The sequence below is a fragment of the Leptonotus elevatus genome, chromosome 7, assembly GCF_054856555.1.
Source record: "Leptonotus elevatus isolate MCC_2025b chromosome 7, RoL_Lele_1.0, whole genome shotgun sequence".
NCBI classification, from domain to species: Eukaryota; Metazoa; Chordata; class Actinopteri; order Syngnathiformes; family Syngnathidae; genus Leptonotus; species Leptonotus elevatus.
The window spans coordinates 25,559,894-25,578,249 of record NC_141245.1 but is presented as its reverse complement, the minus strand read 5'-3'; the positions used below and the strand labels follow the sequence as shown (position 1 = coordinate 25,578,249).

Below are 18,356 nucleotides of genomic sequence, written 5' to 3'. Positions count from 1 at the left end.
AAAGACAAAAATGGACATACGTGTTTTTCACATAGCAGCGACTATATTATGATTACAATTTGGCCAAGCAGAAGTTTCGTACCAAATAAACTATGTTTAACAAACATAAATGGTTCAATTTGACCCGCAACACACAAGGGGGTTCGATGTTAACAATTATTGATTTTGTGGCGAGATCGACGGGCGGAAATCAAACTTACCAAACACGGTAACTTGTGCCGTCTCACTGTCCCGTTCTCCCACCATGTTTGTTCCCACACAAATGTACATGCCGGCGTCGCTTTTCTTTGTGTTGGAGATCATCAGCTTCCCTCCACGGATCTAAAAACAAACAAAACAAAAGATCATTTGTTTTAATGTTATTAGCTGTCAGACGTTTCCGTTGATTTCCTGTGTTGGTCTTTGGGGTTTCTCACCGTAACCCTGTCGTCCTTGTCCTCGATGCGCACTTTGTCCTTCTTCCAGTAGATGGTGGGTTCGGGGTGACCTCGGGGAGGAACGCACTCTAGGATGGCCGGCTCTCCCGCCGCCACCACCACGTCGGTCGGGTTTTGCCGGAAGTCGTCACGCAGCACTAAAAAGGGAGAATGGGTAAAAAGAATGTTTAGTTGTGTGGACGATTGGCCTCCTTGACTACTTATAGTTGGTATATTATTGGCCCTGAAATAAACAACATATTAGTCCATCTCTATTTAAAACCCTAACTCTGACTTGATGGGACCTTAACCCTGACTTGAAACCTTAATTTGAAAGCCTTAACCCACAGCGTTGCAAAAAGCCAGCAGTAACTTTTCAATTTGAAACCAGACAAAACAAAACAAGACAAATTCCTCATGGCCACCCTAAAAACAGGTTAAAAAAAATGACCCAATTTGGGTCCAAAAGGGGCCAACCCGCTACACTTGGGCCAGTCTGATCCAACTTTCTGAGTTGTTTGGGTTGAAACAACAACAACCCAAGTTGGGTCAAAAAAGGACCTGTACACTACCTGGGTTCATTTGACCCAATTTTTGGGTTGGTTGGGTCAAAACAACAATAACTCAATTTGGGTCATAAAAGGACTGACCTGTTACACAAGGGTCACTTTGACCCAACTTTCTGGGTTGTCATACTCACAGAAAGTTGGGTCAAATTGACCCAAGTAGCAGGTCTCTCACTTTTTGATCCAAATAATTTGGGTTAAAACAACCCAGAATGTTGGGTCAAATTGACCCAAAAAGTGGGTAGGTCCCATTGGGACCCAAATTGGGTTATATTTGACCCAACAATTTTTAGAGTCTAAATGAGCATTTCTTCTCTCTCTTCTCGCTAATGGAACAAACTTTATGAATTGATTCCAAACTGTTCATCCAAGATCTGATGAATCGTGGAACCCCTTTCCAAGTTCGAAGCGAGCTACGGGAAAGCTAATTGGAGATAACGGGCGTCCCGGCGCAGGGCGCACAACAAACACAGACGGAAAGCCCTGAAGCTGCCGTGTCAATCACATGTGAGGGCTAACGAGGGGCTCGCACACAAATAAAGACCCCTGAAGACTTGCGCAAAAAAAACGACAACAACAACGTCGACACAGTTGGTCGGTCTGACGCACAAAAGACGGCTTGTGTCTAATCACCCTCATGTCGGCCTTTCATCCCTTCCATGATTTTCATCATCAAACATGGCCGTCTCTCACACACACACACACACACACGCACACTTACACAAACACACACACAAATGCAAATGAATCGCAGGAAACGAGACCCTCAGATGAAAATGTTTTCAAGCCAAACGGCAGGGGTCAAATATGAAGTAATGTATGGAAGGGTCTTAAAACCTTGAAACCCTCATTTGAACCCCAGTTCTTGCTTAACCTTAACTTTAGCTCCAAATCCTACGTTGAAACCTTAACCCTTGTTTGAATCTCTAATTTGAAATGCTAACCCAGGATTAGATGAAGAGTGAAGGAATCCATAGTCCCACTTTGGGGGGGGTCCCCCCCCCCCTCCCCTTGCCTCTAATCCCGGGAATGACACTTTGGGAATTCCCCACTGTTGGAGGATGTTTGAAGACGCTGGATGAAGGGTCGGCCCGCAGGTCCTGGTGTGGTTGTGGGCGGGATTATAAGAGGGGATAACTGGTCGCCGCGCCCTTCTTAGCCTCTCGATGGAGCTCGGCCCCTCGCATTTATTTCCAGCGGGGCTTTCAAGCCAATTATCCCGCACTTGTGTGTGATGTGAATGCAAATGGGGGCACTCCACACAAGACACACGCAAGGTAACAGGCGTGTGCGCTTCCATGCCTCCTGTGCAGGATTTGGGAGGTAATTAGCTGACTCCCTCCCCAACCATCACCCCCCCCCCCCCCCCACACACACACAATATGTTGTTTGCCTTTGATTGTTCCCCTCCATTCAGTCCTGATGGCACCCGAGGGAGTCGAGTCACAAACAATACATTAAGGGGATGATTCAACGCTAATTTGATCCAATCTGCACCCGACCAAACTCACCTTTTGCAATAAAACCAACATCTGATGAATCTGAAAACACAGGCTTTGAACCTGAATTGGGACCCCTAATCTTTGCTTCAAACTCTCATTTGAAAGCATAACCCAACCTTGAAAGCCCAACTTGAAACCCTATAGCCACACTCCAAACCCTAACTGGAAAATTTTACGTTGGCTTCGAACCCTAATTTGCAACCCCAATTTTTGCTTTAAAGTGTCATTTAAAAGACTAACCCAGTCTTGAAAGCCTAATTTGAGGGGCTAGTTTGAAGATCTAAACCCACCACATGATTTAAACCCAAATGTGAAATCTTAAACTTGCATCAAAACCTAATTTGAAACCATAAACCCTAATCCCTTACCCTTGTTTTGAACCATAAACTAAGCCTGACTTGGAACCAACATTTTTAGCTCTAACTCTAATTTGAAACCCTAACCCAATCTTTGCTTCAAATCATAATTTAAATGACAACCCGGCCTTAAAACCCTATTTCAAGGGACTATTTTGAAAACCTAAATTCAGGCTCGAAACCCAAAATTGAAACCTCAACCTTGTCTTCACATTCTAATATGAAAGCATAACCCCGTTTTGAAACCCTAATCTGAAACCTTAACCCTTGTTTTAAGAATTTAACGGAAATTTCTCGCTTGATTTGAAACTCCACGTCTGAGCTGAATTCCTAACTCGAAGCCACATTTTTCTTGAACGCCTATTTGGAAATCCTGACCCGGGTGCGGACGCATTCCGAACAAATGAAAAGAGTGCAAAGTCTTCAGGACTTGCTGCGTTGCGAGTGCCCACCTGCAGGGGCGCATTTCATGTCTGCACGTTGCCGCTTGGCATTTTCCTCCCGCTTTTGTTTCGGAAGAACAAAGTCAACTGGCTGATAAGCGAGCGCGTATTTGAAGTCGGGAAAGTGAACTCTTGCTCCCGCTCGCTTTCTGTACCCCCCCCCCCCCCCCTCAAACGCTTCCTTTATGAAAAAATTTCAACAACACTTCGCCTCCTGTCGAGTTCCAGGAGAGCCCCCCCCCCCCCCCCCCCCCCACACACACACACACACACTCGCCCAAAACTTCTGGCTTATTAATATTTATCTACTGCATTTGGTTGTTCTACGTTGGCAAGCGTTATCGGCCCATCGGGCTGCAGGCTAAACGGGAGCCGCATCTGTAAAGTTGCAATCTCTCCTGGTGTTTTTCTTGATTTTCAGGGGCAAGTATGAGAGGAGTGGGCCGCTTTGAAGATTGCGGCTCGCCAACTTCACCTTCAACTGGAGCCACTGCGGAGATGCCCGAAGGGTTGTGGGTGAACGGGGCCAAAGAGGGTCCCTGCCAAAATTGTCCAAAGTCAACTCCCACGCATGTCTTACTTACTGGAAGACATTTTGACATCATTAAAAAATGATAAATAAATACAAAAATATTGAGGGAAAAATTGTAAGTATTGCAACACAAGGATATCAAAAATGACAGGAAGTACATCCATCCATCCATTTTCTGTACCGCTTGTCCTCACAAGGGTCGCGGGGGTTGCTGGAGCCTATCCCAGCTGGCTTCGGGCAGTAGGCGGGGTACACCCTGAACTGGTTGCCAGCCAATCGCAGGGCACACAGAGACGAACAACCATACTCACAATCGCACCTATGGACAATTTGGAGTGTCCAATTCACCTGCCATGCATGTTTTTGGAATGTGGGAGGAAACCGGAGTACCCGGAGAAAACCCACGCAGGCACGGGGAGAACATGCAAACTCCACCCAGGAAGGCCGAAGACCGGACTTGATCTCACAACCTTTGCACCGGGAGGCGGACGTGCTAACCAGTCAGCCACCGTGCCGCACAGGAAGTACAATTCATGTAAAAACAATGTGAACATCAGCCCTAACTCTGAGTTCAGATTGTTAATTGAAACCTGAACCCTAATAAAACCTCAATTTGCAGCCACAACCTTGTTTGAAACTCAACCCTCATTTGAAACACTAACTGTGAAACTCAAATGCTTGTTTGAAACCCTAATCCAGGCTTCAAATTGAAACATCAAACCTTAACCCTGACTTGACACCCTAGTGTAAAACCCCATTTTCAAATCCTAACCCAGGCTTTAAACCCTACCTGGTCCGAAACACACACTTTAAAACCTAAGCCTGGCTTGAAATTCTAACCTAAAACTCAAATTTCAAATCCTAACCCAGGCTTCAAACAATTTTAATACATTTGAAAATCCAATATTGGCTTAGTTAAACCCAAACTTGAAACCGTAGCCCTGGCTTTAAACCCTAACCATATCTTGAAAACTAGCTTGCAACCTTAACCGTCCGTTATTTGAATCCGTAACCCTTAAAAACGTTCAAAGCCAAAACTCCCAACTTGAAACACCAATCTAAAACCCTGACCTATTTTTTGGGGGTAAAAATGTTGGTGCAGTTAACCATAAGGCCTCCAAGCGCACCCCAGATTGATTGATCAATGTAATGAATGGATTCCAAGGTGTGTCCAACACTTCATCCAAAGCGGGTAGCACGTGCCAAGGCAAGAACGAGGGTTTGAGGTGCGAGATTCCGCTCCGCTGTGCCCAGCTCACATTACTCATGTGGCGGCTATGACATCGCTTGTCAGTAAGATGAGTGGGCAGCCTTGACTGAGGCATCTTTGCAGCCCGCATACCAAGATAAGTGCCGGCAGGACAGACGCACGTCCACCCTCAGGGGAGAGCACCGAACAGCGGGCTTCACGGAGGGCACCTTCACGTTCACACCCGCCAACACTCCCAACATTTTTCAACCCCAACCAACGTGATATTGGGTGGACTTGACAAAGCCTCAACAATTCACAGCAGGGGTCACCAACCTTTTTGGAACGGAGAGAGCTACTTTTCGTGGGTACTGATGAATGTGAAGGGATACCAGTTACATACACGCTCCTCAATGAACACATTTGCTTCTGTGATTCGGTGCTCAATAGGGACGGGCGACGAGTACCGATGCCAGGTGTTGGCATCAGGCCAATATCTGCATTATTTTTTTAGGTATTGGGCACACGCGCGGGACGTCGATACCAGCCACCGACGCTTAAGACGAGAGGGCTGTGCAATTAATGGAAATTCAATTACAATTTCAGATGATACACTCCACAATTACAAAATTGGCATAATCGTAAACACAAATACAAAAATATTCATCCTAATTTTGAGTTGTTTAAATTTATATATTTGCACCTCTTTTTTATTTGATTTAAAATGACTAATTTAATAAATCTTGTTTGGTCCAAAAGGAACTTTCAAAGAAATGTATTTGTCTTAATTAATTTTTTTTGCATGTTTAAACATTTTCTTGTTTTGTACCAAAAAACAAATGATTGTACTAATTGTGATTTTAATTATTACCAAATTAATTGTGATGAATATTTTCCTCATAATCGAGCAGTCCTACATAAGACAAAGAAAATCTGACATCCAGTATGTCCTCCTCGGCAGTAGTTGGCGCTCTACTGTGGCAGCTTGACACATCGGCGAATCATCAACTGCCCCAGAAAGAAAGTTTTGTTAACTATGTTTTGCGATTGTCGTAAATGACATTTTATATGTCAAAAATACGCAAAGAATAAATACTTGTAAAAAGTGGTTTAGAACATCCCGAGTGGTAAATCATCTCATCGTCATCATAGCGCCTGCTAGCTTGCCTCCATAAACGCTATAGTTTGGTCACACACTACAATAATGACATATGAATCATTTTTTAAATTTTTTTTATTATTATGATGATATATATTTTTTTAAATTTACAATAATACAATTGTGTTTTTAAAAAAGTGCAACAACTTGAAAAATAATAGATGCTATTTTTAGACCAGGCTCACGTTGGCGACCCCTGACCCACAAAATGCCTAAATTTGAACAGGAAGTCACATTGAAGAAACATACCTGTGAGGTTAATTACCTCTAAATTGACCATAGGTGTAAATGTAAGTGTGATTTATTTAATTAATTTATTTTTGTTGACTGGTGACCAAACTGCATTTCTATTTTCCATAACAACGCAACATGTGCGCATTTTCATTGCTTTTTCCTTTTTTCCCGCACAAAAGACCTTGCGTGCTTTTCGAGATACTCTTGCCGGGTCAGGAGGCGAAGAAACAAGAGAGGCAGATTAGAAGCCCGGGGGACATACTCCGCACTCCGGCACCAACCGGAACGCTCTGATTGGAAAATCACACACACACACGCGATATCTGGGCTCGCTGTAAAGAGGTAGCTCGGAGCTATGATATAATTTCATTGAAGCGGCGTTCTCACAAAAGAGCGCCATTACAATGTTTTCAATTCGGCCCGGAGAGGCGAGCGCTTGTATAATATGTCACCAGACAAAACACAGCAGCGTGCGCGTTGTCGCTATTTGCACCCGTCTCCATGCTGAAGGCAGTCGCGCCGCGCTCCGTCGAGGGGACGGGCTCAATCTGTTTTCCCCTATCCTCGATGACCTTTGCACCCCAGCCAGCCGCATGCCCCCCCGCAGCACGACGGCGAGCAGCAGGTTAAAGCACGCTAGGGGGCAACAGCTGGAACCAAACGGCCAACTGAGAAACGCGTCATTAACACATTTTTTCCTCTTTTTTTCAAGTGAGCAGATTGCTGTCACGCCCAAAAATAAATAATTAAATAAATAAACTAGGGGTGTCAAAATGAGTGCGCTAGTTTTGAGTTCATTTCAAGTTCCATTAACGGCACTCTTTTTTTTTTTAATGCGCGATTAATGAGCGGCCCTTACTTGGAAAGCCTTTACTGGAGGAATTCCAGTTGCAACGCAGCACACGCGTCCACGTCAACATTTTGCAGTAATAAATTGTATAATAATGCATATATTTGTGGAGACTAAGGTCAAGTTGTATTTTACAATTTTAAAAATGTGCAGGATTTCACAAGTTACTTCATGTTAAAGATTAGATGGCTCTAAATATGAAAAGAAAAATGGACTGAGTTGTCACCAATGTCTTATAAATGCAACTATGCCATCTAGTGGCAGAAAAATGACCTCAACACAAATCAATATTACACTTTTTTTACAGTACAGTCTATCTTTTTAATTTTTAACCGAATTTGATGAATTATGAAATTACTGTATCAATGACTAAAAGATGCAGCCATATTTCTTTTGTTTAACATTTTTGTTTACTTTGGTGCCGAATGGTCGCATTATGGTTGATTTCAGCTTTTATTGGTTGCTATGTCCGTTTATGTCAATCATTTGTGATGTGACGTTCGAGGGGTTCTCGTTACATGAGGGTTATTCCGAGACACGTTCCTAGCTAAAGTCGGCTAATAAACATGTTGGCTAGCACGCACTTGTCCTAATAATTGCGTATTTACACACATTTCTACTATAATTTAAACTTTTAGTGCTATTGGGAAACAAAAATAGAGACCTCAAGGAGGCTATTTTTGGAGAAATCTCAAAATCGACATTTTGGACCTAATGCTCTATTTTGCCAAATTACGGGACTTTCCGACATCTGGACGATTTTGCCATAGCCGGTCACATATATTTAAGTCAAATAATGTTAAAATAGCATTTTTCTGTATGAACAACCCCGGAAGATATTTTTTTCCCCCCAGCCCGAATGTGCCACTGCGACTGAAACGTTGCATCTCACACCATCAGCCACACAAGCCCGATCGTTTCCAGTCATCACTCCGACTGCAGATGAAGCCGCCGCGTGGACGGTCTCAATGAACGGCGGCCCGGCGAGCACCCCGATAGCGTCTCCCAACGCCATCCTCCTCCATCGCAGCCCGGGGGATTGTAAATAACACTGTCACTTTTTTTTTGCGATGAGATGCCGCAAATGCGGTAAAAAGATGAAGCGCGCGGCTGACAGTGATACGGCGGTGCGAGGGAGAAATTCAGAAGGCGACGATATGATGCTATGAAATGTGCATCTTTTTATGTACGCCTCGGAGGGAAGATGGAGGAGAATATTCGCTTTGATGGAAAAGAGGCAAGACAATAGACACAACACAGCAGCGTGATGAGAGCAGGCTCGCTCAAGGTCAAAGCGAAGAGGCGGCGGAGGGCTCGAGAGGTTCTGTTTGCACGGATGGCGAGAAATGCAAAGAACACAGTCTGTCCATTTAGACAATAAAGACAAATAAAGCCGCATGCGGCAATAAATAAGTCCTCACATGCTTTTTCCGATTAAAATCCTTCAGGAAATCATCGCACTCGGCTCCGCCCACATTTTAACAAAAAGCTCGGCAATCATATATCACCCGAGTCTGTACACTCCACTTAAAAAAAATGCACTTACTTCATTTCATCAAAATATATTGTAAATAAGGTAAACAACATTTGCATCTCAATATCTACTAAAAAGACATTGCAAAGATCAAAAAGAATGATGTCGCAACGCATTCAGTGCGCAGTGACGTCGAATGGCGGCTGGCTGTCTGCCAAGCCATGTGAAAAGCAAGTTAAGCCTCGTAGCGTTCCTAAAGAAACAACACGCCATTGGAAGAGTCGCCCTCCCCCACACCCAAAAAAGGTTGTTGATGACCAGTAACTATCCTGATGTAGAATGATGAGCCACCATAGTGGCTTATCCAGATGTGGATACAACTAAAACAATATATATATATATATTTTTTTTAAACCCTTGCAGTCCCTATTGGATGGTCCATTGAGTCCAAATGGTACTGTCCATCTGGTGTGGTCATCATCCTCCACTGGAGGGGAGGGGTCGGCAGTGCTAAAGCCCACATGACTTCTTGGCAGAAAGTGAGCTCACTGTGGTATTTTTAGTCCAACATGTCAGGTTTTTTTGTGTGTGTGTGTTTTTCTTATACAGACATCATCATCAAAATAGAGCATTAGGTCCATAATGTCGATCTTGAGATTTCTCCAAAAATAGCCTTCTTGAGGTCTCTATTTTCATTTCCCAATAGCACTAAAAGTTTAAATTATAGTCGAAATGTGTGTAAATACGCAATTATTAGGACAAGTGCGTGTTAGCCAACATGTTTATTAGCCGACTTTAGCTAGGAACGTGTCTCGGAATAACCCTCATGTAACGAGAACCCCTCGAACGTCACATCACAAATGATTGACATAAACGGACATAGCAACCAATAAAAGCTGAACTAAACCTTAATGCGACCATTCGGCACCAAAGTAAACAAAAATGTTAAACAAAAGAAATATGGCTGCATCTTTTAGTCATTGATACAGTAATTTCATAATTCATCAAATTCGGTTAAAAATTAAAAAGATAGACAGTACTGTAAAAAAATGAGTGTAATATTGATTTGTGTTGTCATTTTTCTGCCACTAGATGGCATAGTTGCATTTATAAGACATTGGTGACAACTCAGTCCATTTTTCTTTTCATATTTAGAGCCATCTAATCTTTAACATAAAGTAACTCCTGCACATTTTTAAAATTATAAAATACAACTTGACCTTAGTCTCCACAAATATATGCATTATCATACAATTTATTACTGCAAAATGTTGACGTGGACGCGTGTGCTGCGTTGCGACTGGAATTCCTCCAGTAAAGGCTTTCCAAGTAAGGGCCGCTCATTAATCGCGCATTCAAAAAAAAATGAGTGGCGTTAATGGAACTTGAAATGAACTCAAAACTAGCGCACTCATTTTGACACCCCTAGTTTATTAATTTAATTATTTATTAAACAGCCTTACAGTCATGAGATCCCCGTTTGAGGTGACCACCTATTGAGGCGGAGGAAGGCGCCCGCTGGAAGATGTTCAACCATTTTAAAGCAACGCTTAAGGTCCAGGGTGAGTGTTCTGGAGATAACAGATGGGAAATTCCCCACACATGGTGGGCGGAGTCAGAGACAGATCCCGGAAAGACGACTGACGAGGCTCTTGTCGAAGAATCTCGCGCTGTGAATCATCATCAATGGCTGTATGCTGTGATGGAACTATAAATTAACTCGGAGTTAACGCACTAATCTTGACACCCCTATTTTTTCTAGATAGTGCTTGGTGGAAAAAGTTTGACCAAAAAACTTTTGACATCAGTGCTCATAACGTTAGTGGTAATGGCAGTGTTCAATTCCGTAAAAAAAATAAAAAATAAATCTAATGTGGCTCCTGAGAAACAATATAATTAACTCTTAATGGACCTTTCCCCTTTGCAGGCCCCCAACGACGGCAGCACTGCAGCTTAATTCCTGCGTTGCGGTAATGTATAGCTCATTAGAATGTTAGCTAAAAACTCATTAGCATTCACTTGAAGAAGTAATGGCTTCATTACCGTAATGTGCTGAAAAGCAAAGAAAAAGACGGGAAACAAAGGCAGACGGCGAGCGACAGCTTTTCTAATCACTTAATCGAGTCGCAAATGGTCCTCATTTGCATAATAAATAATGACGCGTCATAGCTTCATCGCTATCGTTAAACAAACATCCCCTCGCCCCCCAAAAAAAAATCATCATCATCATTTCTTGTTGACGCTTCTGAGAGTGTGGTTTTTTCCAGAGGGGGGGGGCGGGTGATTTGGTTCGCGGGTTTGGGCTTGGCACAAGCCTCCAAGTGTGCCGAATCCCGAGCTGGCCGATGCCGATGAACAATGCTGCGCCCGGCGGGACTTTGTGCCCACTCCGATAAGGCCCGGCGCCAAGCGTGACGGCTGCGCTCACGTCTGGAGTGGACACTTTACAGCCAGGAGGGGGTAGCAAGACGTGAAGGAGGGCAAAGTGGAAGTTGGGGGAAGGGATTGATTTCCCGCCAGTGTTGGCGGGGGAGGCCGCACGGATTTCGTTACGGAGCTGGTGTGTCCTGCACTTCGTGGGGGGGGGGGGGGGGGGGAAGAGGAAGTGGAGTGAAAGGAAAATGCAAAGCTTTGGAGGCTACATTTGAAGGCCGTTTTGGGACGTTGGGGTCCCAATTCTTAAGACTCCAACAAAACAATGTCCGTTAATTTGTAATTTGATTTGAGGGTGAAGAAACTGTAATGAAACTCGTGCTTATCTTCTGGAGACGACATTTGAAGTGGGACTCAATTCACTCGCTCCTTCAAATGCGGCCTTCCTCTCCCGTTTTTTTTTTTTTTTGTGGTGAGCATCGTTATGGTTAGTTGTACTTCATTGATTTGAAAGCAGTACAAAAAACATAAAAGGATCTTTTGAAGCTTACATTTAAAAGGCAAGACAAACGTGTCCCAATTCAAAGTCTGTGGTCTTCCGTTCACGCTTTTTGGTGGGAAGGCAGCAGAGTCCTTCAAATGTAGCCTCCTTTTCACTTGTATATTTACGGCGCTGTTGGGTTGCACTTCCTGTACTTGAGGGCAAACGGAGCGAAATGAAATTGCAAAAAGCGTTCTAAGGAGGCGACATCTGAAGGTCACAATTGAAAGTCCTTCAAATGTGGTCTTAAGTTCACGTTTTTTGGTGGGAAGGCAGCAGAGTCCTTCAAATGTAGCCTTCCTTTTCACTTGTATATTTACGGCGCTGTTGGGTTGCACTTCCTGTACTTGAGGGCAAACGGAGCGAAATGAAATTGCAAAAAGCGTTCTAAGGAGGCTACATCTGAAGGTCACAATTGAAACTCCTTCAAATGTGGTCTTCCGTTTCCGTTTTTTGGTGGAGAGGAAGCAGAGCTGCCGTTCCGTAGTTGGTGGGTTGTACTTCCTGTAATTGAGGGTGAAGAACTAAAGTGCAACAGGATCTTTTGGTGGCTACATTTGATGGTCACGTGTGGCCGTCAAAGACTCCTTCAAATGTAGCCTTCCTTTTCACTTTTTTAGTTGTATTTTTACAGAGCTGTTGGGTTGCACTTTCTGTACTCGAGGGCCAAAGTAAGTCAAATGAAACAGCGTTGTATGGAGGCTACATTTGAAGGTCATAATTGAGAGTCCTTCCTGTCGAAGCATCAATGCCAAGCTCATGGGTTGTACTTGAAGGAGTGAACTAAAAAAAGTGAAAGAAAATCGCCGAAAAGGATCTGAAGGCTTTTGTTTTTCTGTGGAACTCATCATTAGCTCGAGGCTGAAACTGATTCGTATTTTGTACATTAAAATGCCGCAATATGGAGCCAATGTCCAGGATGAAAGGAAAGTAGCAATTGGCTAGCAAAAGTGACTTAGCATGAGTTTAAAATGCTATTCAAGCGTTTTGAGACGATAGCTTTTCGACGGATTTAATGCTTGGTCCCGATCACGCATGACAAATGTGGATTTCACTAAACTAACAGCAACCTGATTTGCTAAAACACTAACAGTTCTGTTCAAATGCTAACCTAGCATCATGCTGTTAACAAATGGTGAGACCATGAGGCGCAAACAGGAAATCCGAGGACTCCTGTTAGCTAGCTCCGTTGGCTAAGTTAGCTCACGGAGAGTTTCACGCCACCGTATACGTGATCCTCTCTCACCCTGTCGGCATGTTGCTCGCTATCGGGCGTGACAATGGAGGGAATGCGATGCAATTTCGCTGGTCTCCGGGTTCATTTGTCTCGGCAGACCCGGCCGGGCAGAGGTGTCGCTTTGAATTAGCGCTGGCTAGCACCTTTTGAAGTGGGATGTCTTGGATACAGTCGGCTCAAACCCGGAGCCCAAACTCCATATTTATGACGTCTCAAGTGAACCCGCGGGTCGGAGAAGAGGAAATGAAAACCACATTAGCTCGGATTGCGTTTCACGACCGGCGTGCGAAGCGTGCAATGGAGAGTAGCGAACGCCAACTGCGTGTCCGACATCTAGTGATGCTTCCCTAAGAGTTTGGAAATGAAAAATATCTTTGTGTTGCATGTGCCAGCAAAAGATGTCATTCTGATTAATATTGTGCTCGTGAAATTAGAGTTTACAGAGAAAACAAATCTCAGAATTCATTTTACAGGTAAAAGCAGCTCAAGGAGACTGCGATGTATTAAGCTCATATTTTTGTGTTATGCATTTTTGAAAATATTAATCGTCAAATGTTTTGAACATGTTCTCAGTGGTGTTTCTCATTTATATGTTTTTAAAATAATTGAGCTTTTCTGTGATTCCCTTTTTGTTTGATAGTTTATCTAATGTGTATTTTTCTGCTAATATTTTTGTACCATTGCTACCATTTTTTGTCTCGCTACATATTCTGTATTATTTTGTAATAGTAATATTAACGTAATATTCTTGTTGTAATGCGTTTGCATTTTGTATATTTTCGCTGAAAAACATTTGACATATGAAATCAACCATACAGTGCATGTATGTGTACAGTATGTCAACGCCACTCCAAGGACATTGAGGTATCGACCTTCCACAGGGAAAGATAATCCTCGGGATGCTCTTTAACAGAAAGGATACCTTCGCACACGCACACGCACACGCACACGCACACCCACAAGGTGAGTGCTGTCACACTTGACACAAGCATTTGTATTGAGCACCAATGCCCCCCCCGCAGCCTTTTTCTGTAGCCTTCTGAGTCAATCTTCTTATGACCATTAATGGCCTCTTTTTTTCCCCTATAAATGTATATTATACAGCAGCCTATATTTTACACCGCTGCGTCTTTTCCTTTTTTATTGTTTTGCTCCGTAATTGGATTGGCAGTAAGGGGCGAGCGAGCGAGCGAGCGAGCGAGCTGTTGGGAGCTTATAAAAAGGTGCCAGTCGGCATTTTTAATGAAGTTGTCGGTGGGAGATGAGCGCCTCTTATCCGACTTGCTGACACGATCACATGACAGTGCAAAGGTGATGATGGGCTGCACGAGTTGACCCGAGCAGACGTTGTTTATTTTTTGCTTGGTCTGGTATTTTGTATTTATTTTTATATGTATTTTTTTTTAGTGTCTTTTTTATATTCTTTTGTTTTTGTTTAATGTTTACGTATTTTTCTACAATTGTTTATTATTTTTATTGTAATATGTTTGTGTTATTGCTAATACTTGTGAATTTTGGTCATAGTATTTTTATTATTGTTCTGCATAAAAGCAGCAACTATTGCTGAGGAGGATTTAACGTCAGATAATTTTTGTCTTAAGTACCATAAGTCTGAATCGAACCAATACCGATACCATCCCTAAAATGAACCAGCCTATTTTTTTTTTTTTTTTTTTAATATTTTTGTATGTTGTCTTCGATTATGCTTTTTTTTCTCTCAAGTAAATCCCTTTGTCAATTTTGGAGACTATTTTGAATAGTACTTCTATTTTTTTTTGTTCTTCAAGTATTTTTGTTTTTTTGCTACAATATTTGTGTGTTTTTAATGTAAGACATTTTAGCCTTTTTTTTTTTTTTTTACATATTTTTTTGGTCTATATATTTGCCTTTCTGCTCATGATAAAGATGGTAACAAAAAATGCAGCATTTGTGCGTGTTGTCTTTGTGCTGATTGTGAGCGAGCCCCGCCCATCCGCCGTGTGCATTCAAGTGGTGCGGATGCAGAGCTGGCTGAGCGACACAGCGGCAGCAAATGGGAATCTTAAAAGAAAGAAAAAAAAGATCTCTCGCGTCTGAATCGCGGCTTTTTATGAGCGACAATGTGTGGCGAGGGGGGCAGGTTGCTTTTTTGAGCCCCTCCAAACGGCCCCCTCGGATCATCTTTCACTTGGATCGATACCACCCCAGAGGGTCGAATCCAACACCTCCGCCGTGGATTACTGGTGAGACGTTTGCCATATGGTGCGAAGCTTTGGTCAACCAGTGCATGAATCGTAAAAAGGTCAGGACAGCCCAACTTGAAGGCCTGCGAAGCCTGGGCTCAAGTCGGCGCGTTAAATCACCTGCGGAGACATTTATTGATCCCTTTATAGGTCTGAACGATGGGAGAAGAGCAAACATTATACAGCTCGGGTGCGCGTACCCAAGGTTAACTTTCCAAATTATATACTCTGGCATCTGAGCAGATGAATGGATGCCATGAATAAAACAAGGAGTATTTAAAACAACCACATTGGCCTTAGGAAAATCGGATTAGCTTAACGCTAACAAACGGTCAGAAACACCATAGACAGGTTGAAAAATAGCATCAATGCTACCAAGTTATAACCTAATAAGCCACAAAACAAACATAACAATACTCCTCAAAAATGTATTCCTTTCATTTGCAAAACAAAAGACAAATATTACTGCATCTTAATGAGTCCGTTGTGAATCTCTGTCACTCTGTGTTATACTGCCCCCGTGTGGCCAGGGTGGACGCCAGAAGGAGCAACACAATTTATTTTTAATTGGAGCAAAAAAAGTGGCAAAAACGGATTCATTCAATTACTGTACGTCATCACCAGGGGTGTCAATACGTATTGCACACAACCATACTTTGTCTGTGCTGCCAAACAGTAACACTGAAATAAATAGATTTAAAATAAACCCCAAAGCTCATTTATGAAATTAACTGACAAAGACTAAAACAAAGGCCATTTTCGCGTTAAGTTTACAAGCAATTTAAAATGTAGTTTGTTGTTTTTCACAGCATTTTAATTTTATTTTGTTGTTTTAATTTTTGTTTTATTTGTTTGTTGTCCTCAACTATAATAAACTTGGTCATTGTTCTGCGATTTTATTTATTTGAATTTTATTGATTCTTATCAAAAGATGTGTGCCAAAAAATGGATTTTCATAAGAATCGCGATTCTCATTTAGTACGATACAGATTCAATTTTAAATGTCCCAAAATCGATTTTATTTAAATCATTTATACTGTCTTGCCCTTGTTTGTGTGTGCCTTTATTGGGAGTGCTGTTCATGTTGTACATGTTGCCACTTAAGGGCAGTGTGGTTCCGCGCACAATTGTTGTAGCCACATTAGAGAGTAGAAGGAAAAAGTCCCAATTAAGTTAATCCAATCAAAGTTTTTTTTTTTTTTTTTTGCAGCGCAGAAAGAACATATGCCGGTGAGTAATGTTAAGATGCTTCTTTGTATACATTCCTGAAGCGTTTTGTATAAATAGCCTTTCTTTTGAGGGATGAAAGTGCCACGGGTAGCGCGCTAATTAGCATTAGCATTAGCAAGTCAGAATGGAGTCGATCATGAAGATTCTTTGCACATCTGTAAATTGAAGCAGAAATAATTGTCAATCAAATCATTTTGAATCAAAAATCGTTCTGAATCAAAAAACGATTCTAAATTGAATCGCAGACCCAAAAATCGTAATCCAATTGAATAGTGAGACAGTCAAAGATTCCCACGCCTTATTACACATTTGTGTTTTCTATTTGGGAGGCTGAAACGGATTACCCGCATTTCCATCCCATTTCAATGGGTGCCCAAAAATGCGAAACAACTCACATCTTCATTCCAAAACAAGTTGGAAGATGAACCGCCTACGACTGTCGTGCCAAACGTGGAAATATTTCAAGTTTCAGCACTGCTGATGCAGCGAATCACTGCTACATTACACTCGCGTACACAAACCATCCATTCCAGTCCACGCACACACGCACACACACGCGCGCGGCAACAACGCAACAAATTCACTCACGTTTACCACTGGGAGATTTATCGCAGCTGCGCCGGGCCTGGCGTCGCCCCGTCGAGGGCCGCTACATCTTTGGAGGCGGAGGCGGCGTGACAGGCCTCGCTCGCTTATTTCGCAATCCAATTTGTGTTAATTGCGTTACGCTGGCAGTAATTGCGTTAGTTGCATCCGTAATGGGCTCTCTGGCTCGGTGCGCGTGCATACTGTATACCTTTACACTGGCCTGATGCCACGTGCTAATGGGGGGGAGGATTTCATTCAAAGTGGAGGCAACAACAACAGGCTAAGCTAACGGTAGCGTTTGTTCGACATGCTAACAAACAACAAATAAAGTATGGGTTATCACGGTCTTCTAGATTATGCAATCATTAGTTTTTGCTTTTTTTAAGACAATACGTTTTTTGCATTCGTAAAAGGTAAATAAAAAGGTAAATAAGCCATTTTGTCAACCTAATGATTGAACAAATGAGGTAATAATAGCAGGGCTGCACTATCAAATCTTTTTAGAATCGATTATCCGTGTGATTATTGCATCGAGTAATTGATGAATCAGACCACCAGTTTGCCACAGTTACCAATAAAATGTAACTTAGTTACTTTATTACTGACTTGGTTTCAAAAGTAACTTAGTAACTTTACTGATGACTAGATTTGAAAAATTAGATTACAAGTTACTTCATTAGTTACTTCCAGCAGACACCGACAACCACACTTAACCTAAAAATTGACAAGTACTTTTGCCAATATTTTATTGGAAGTGCATTTTTTTACGTGTGTGCCTCAAACAATGATTGACCAGCCGTGGGTTGCATCACCGGTTTGGTTCGAGAGGGACCAGGGTTTCAAAGTAGGGGTTTCAAATGAGTTATAAGGTATGAAATTGGGATTTTACATTTCGATTACGAGCCATGTTTACTATTTCAAATTCAGGTTCACGGTTCAAATTAGCGTATCGAGCAAAGGATGGAATTTCAAGTACGATTTTTTTGTCTGGGTTAAGGTTTGAAAGAAAGCTTCGGGGTTGAAATTTGGTTAACAAGCAAAAGTTACAATATTCCAAACTAAAGGCAAGGTTACACTTTCAAATGAGGGTTTGAGCCAGGGTTAGGCCTCCAAGATTTTGGTCAAGCTTTCACATCAAGTTTTCAAACCTTGGTTAGGATTTCAGACTAGAGTTTAGGAGTCCAAATTAGGGTAACCACGCCAGGGTTGGGATTTGAAATTCATATTTAAAGTCCGAGTTAGTTTGTCTGAATGAGAGTTTTAAACCAGGGTTAGGATTTCAAATATGGGTTTGGCGTTCAAGGGGTTTCAAAATAGGATTGAAATTCTGGGTTTCAACAAAGGATTTATGGGGTTCAAATGAGGGTATCAAACCAGGGTTTGGATTTCAATGTGAGGCTTGAAACCAGGCTAATCCTACTTTGCTTTCAGATTAGGCTTTCAA

At 42.3% G+C, this 18,356-nt stretch overlaps 1 protein-coding gene across 7 annotated transcripts in view; it reads right to left on the bottom strand.

Annotated features, from left to right (window-relative positions):
• Window positions 1-18,356, bottom strand: part of robo2 (roundabout, axon guidance receptor, homolog 2 (Drosophila)) — a 364,990-nt gene that overhangs the window by 78,999 nt on the left and 267,635 nt on the right. For all 7 annotated transcript variants that reach the window (XM_086080355.1, XM_086080360.1, XM_086080357.1 and 4 more), the window contains 2 exons: window positions 417-574; window positions 201-321 (listed from right to left, as the gene is read on the bottom strand). In XM_086080355.1, coding sequence (XP_085936481.1) covers window positions 201-321; window positions 417-574 — 279 coding nt within the window. The remainder of the gene's footprint in view (window positions 1-200; window positions 322-416; window positions 575-18,356) is intronic.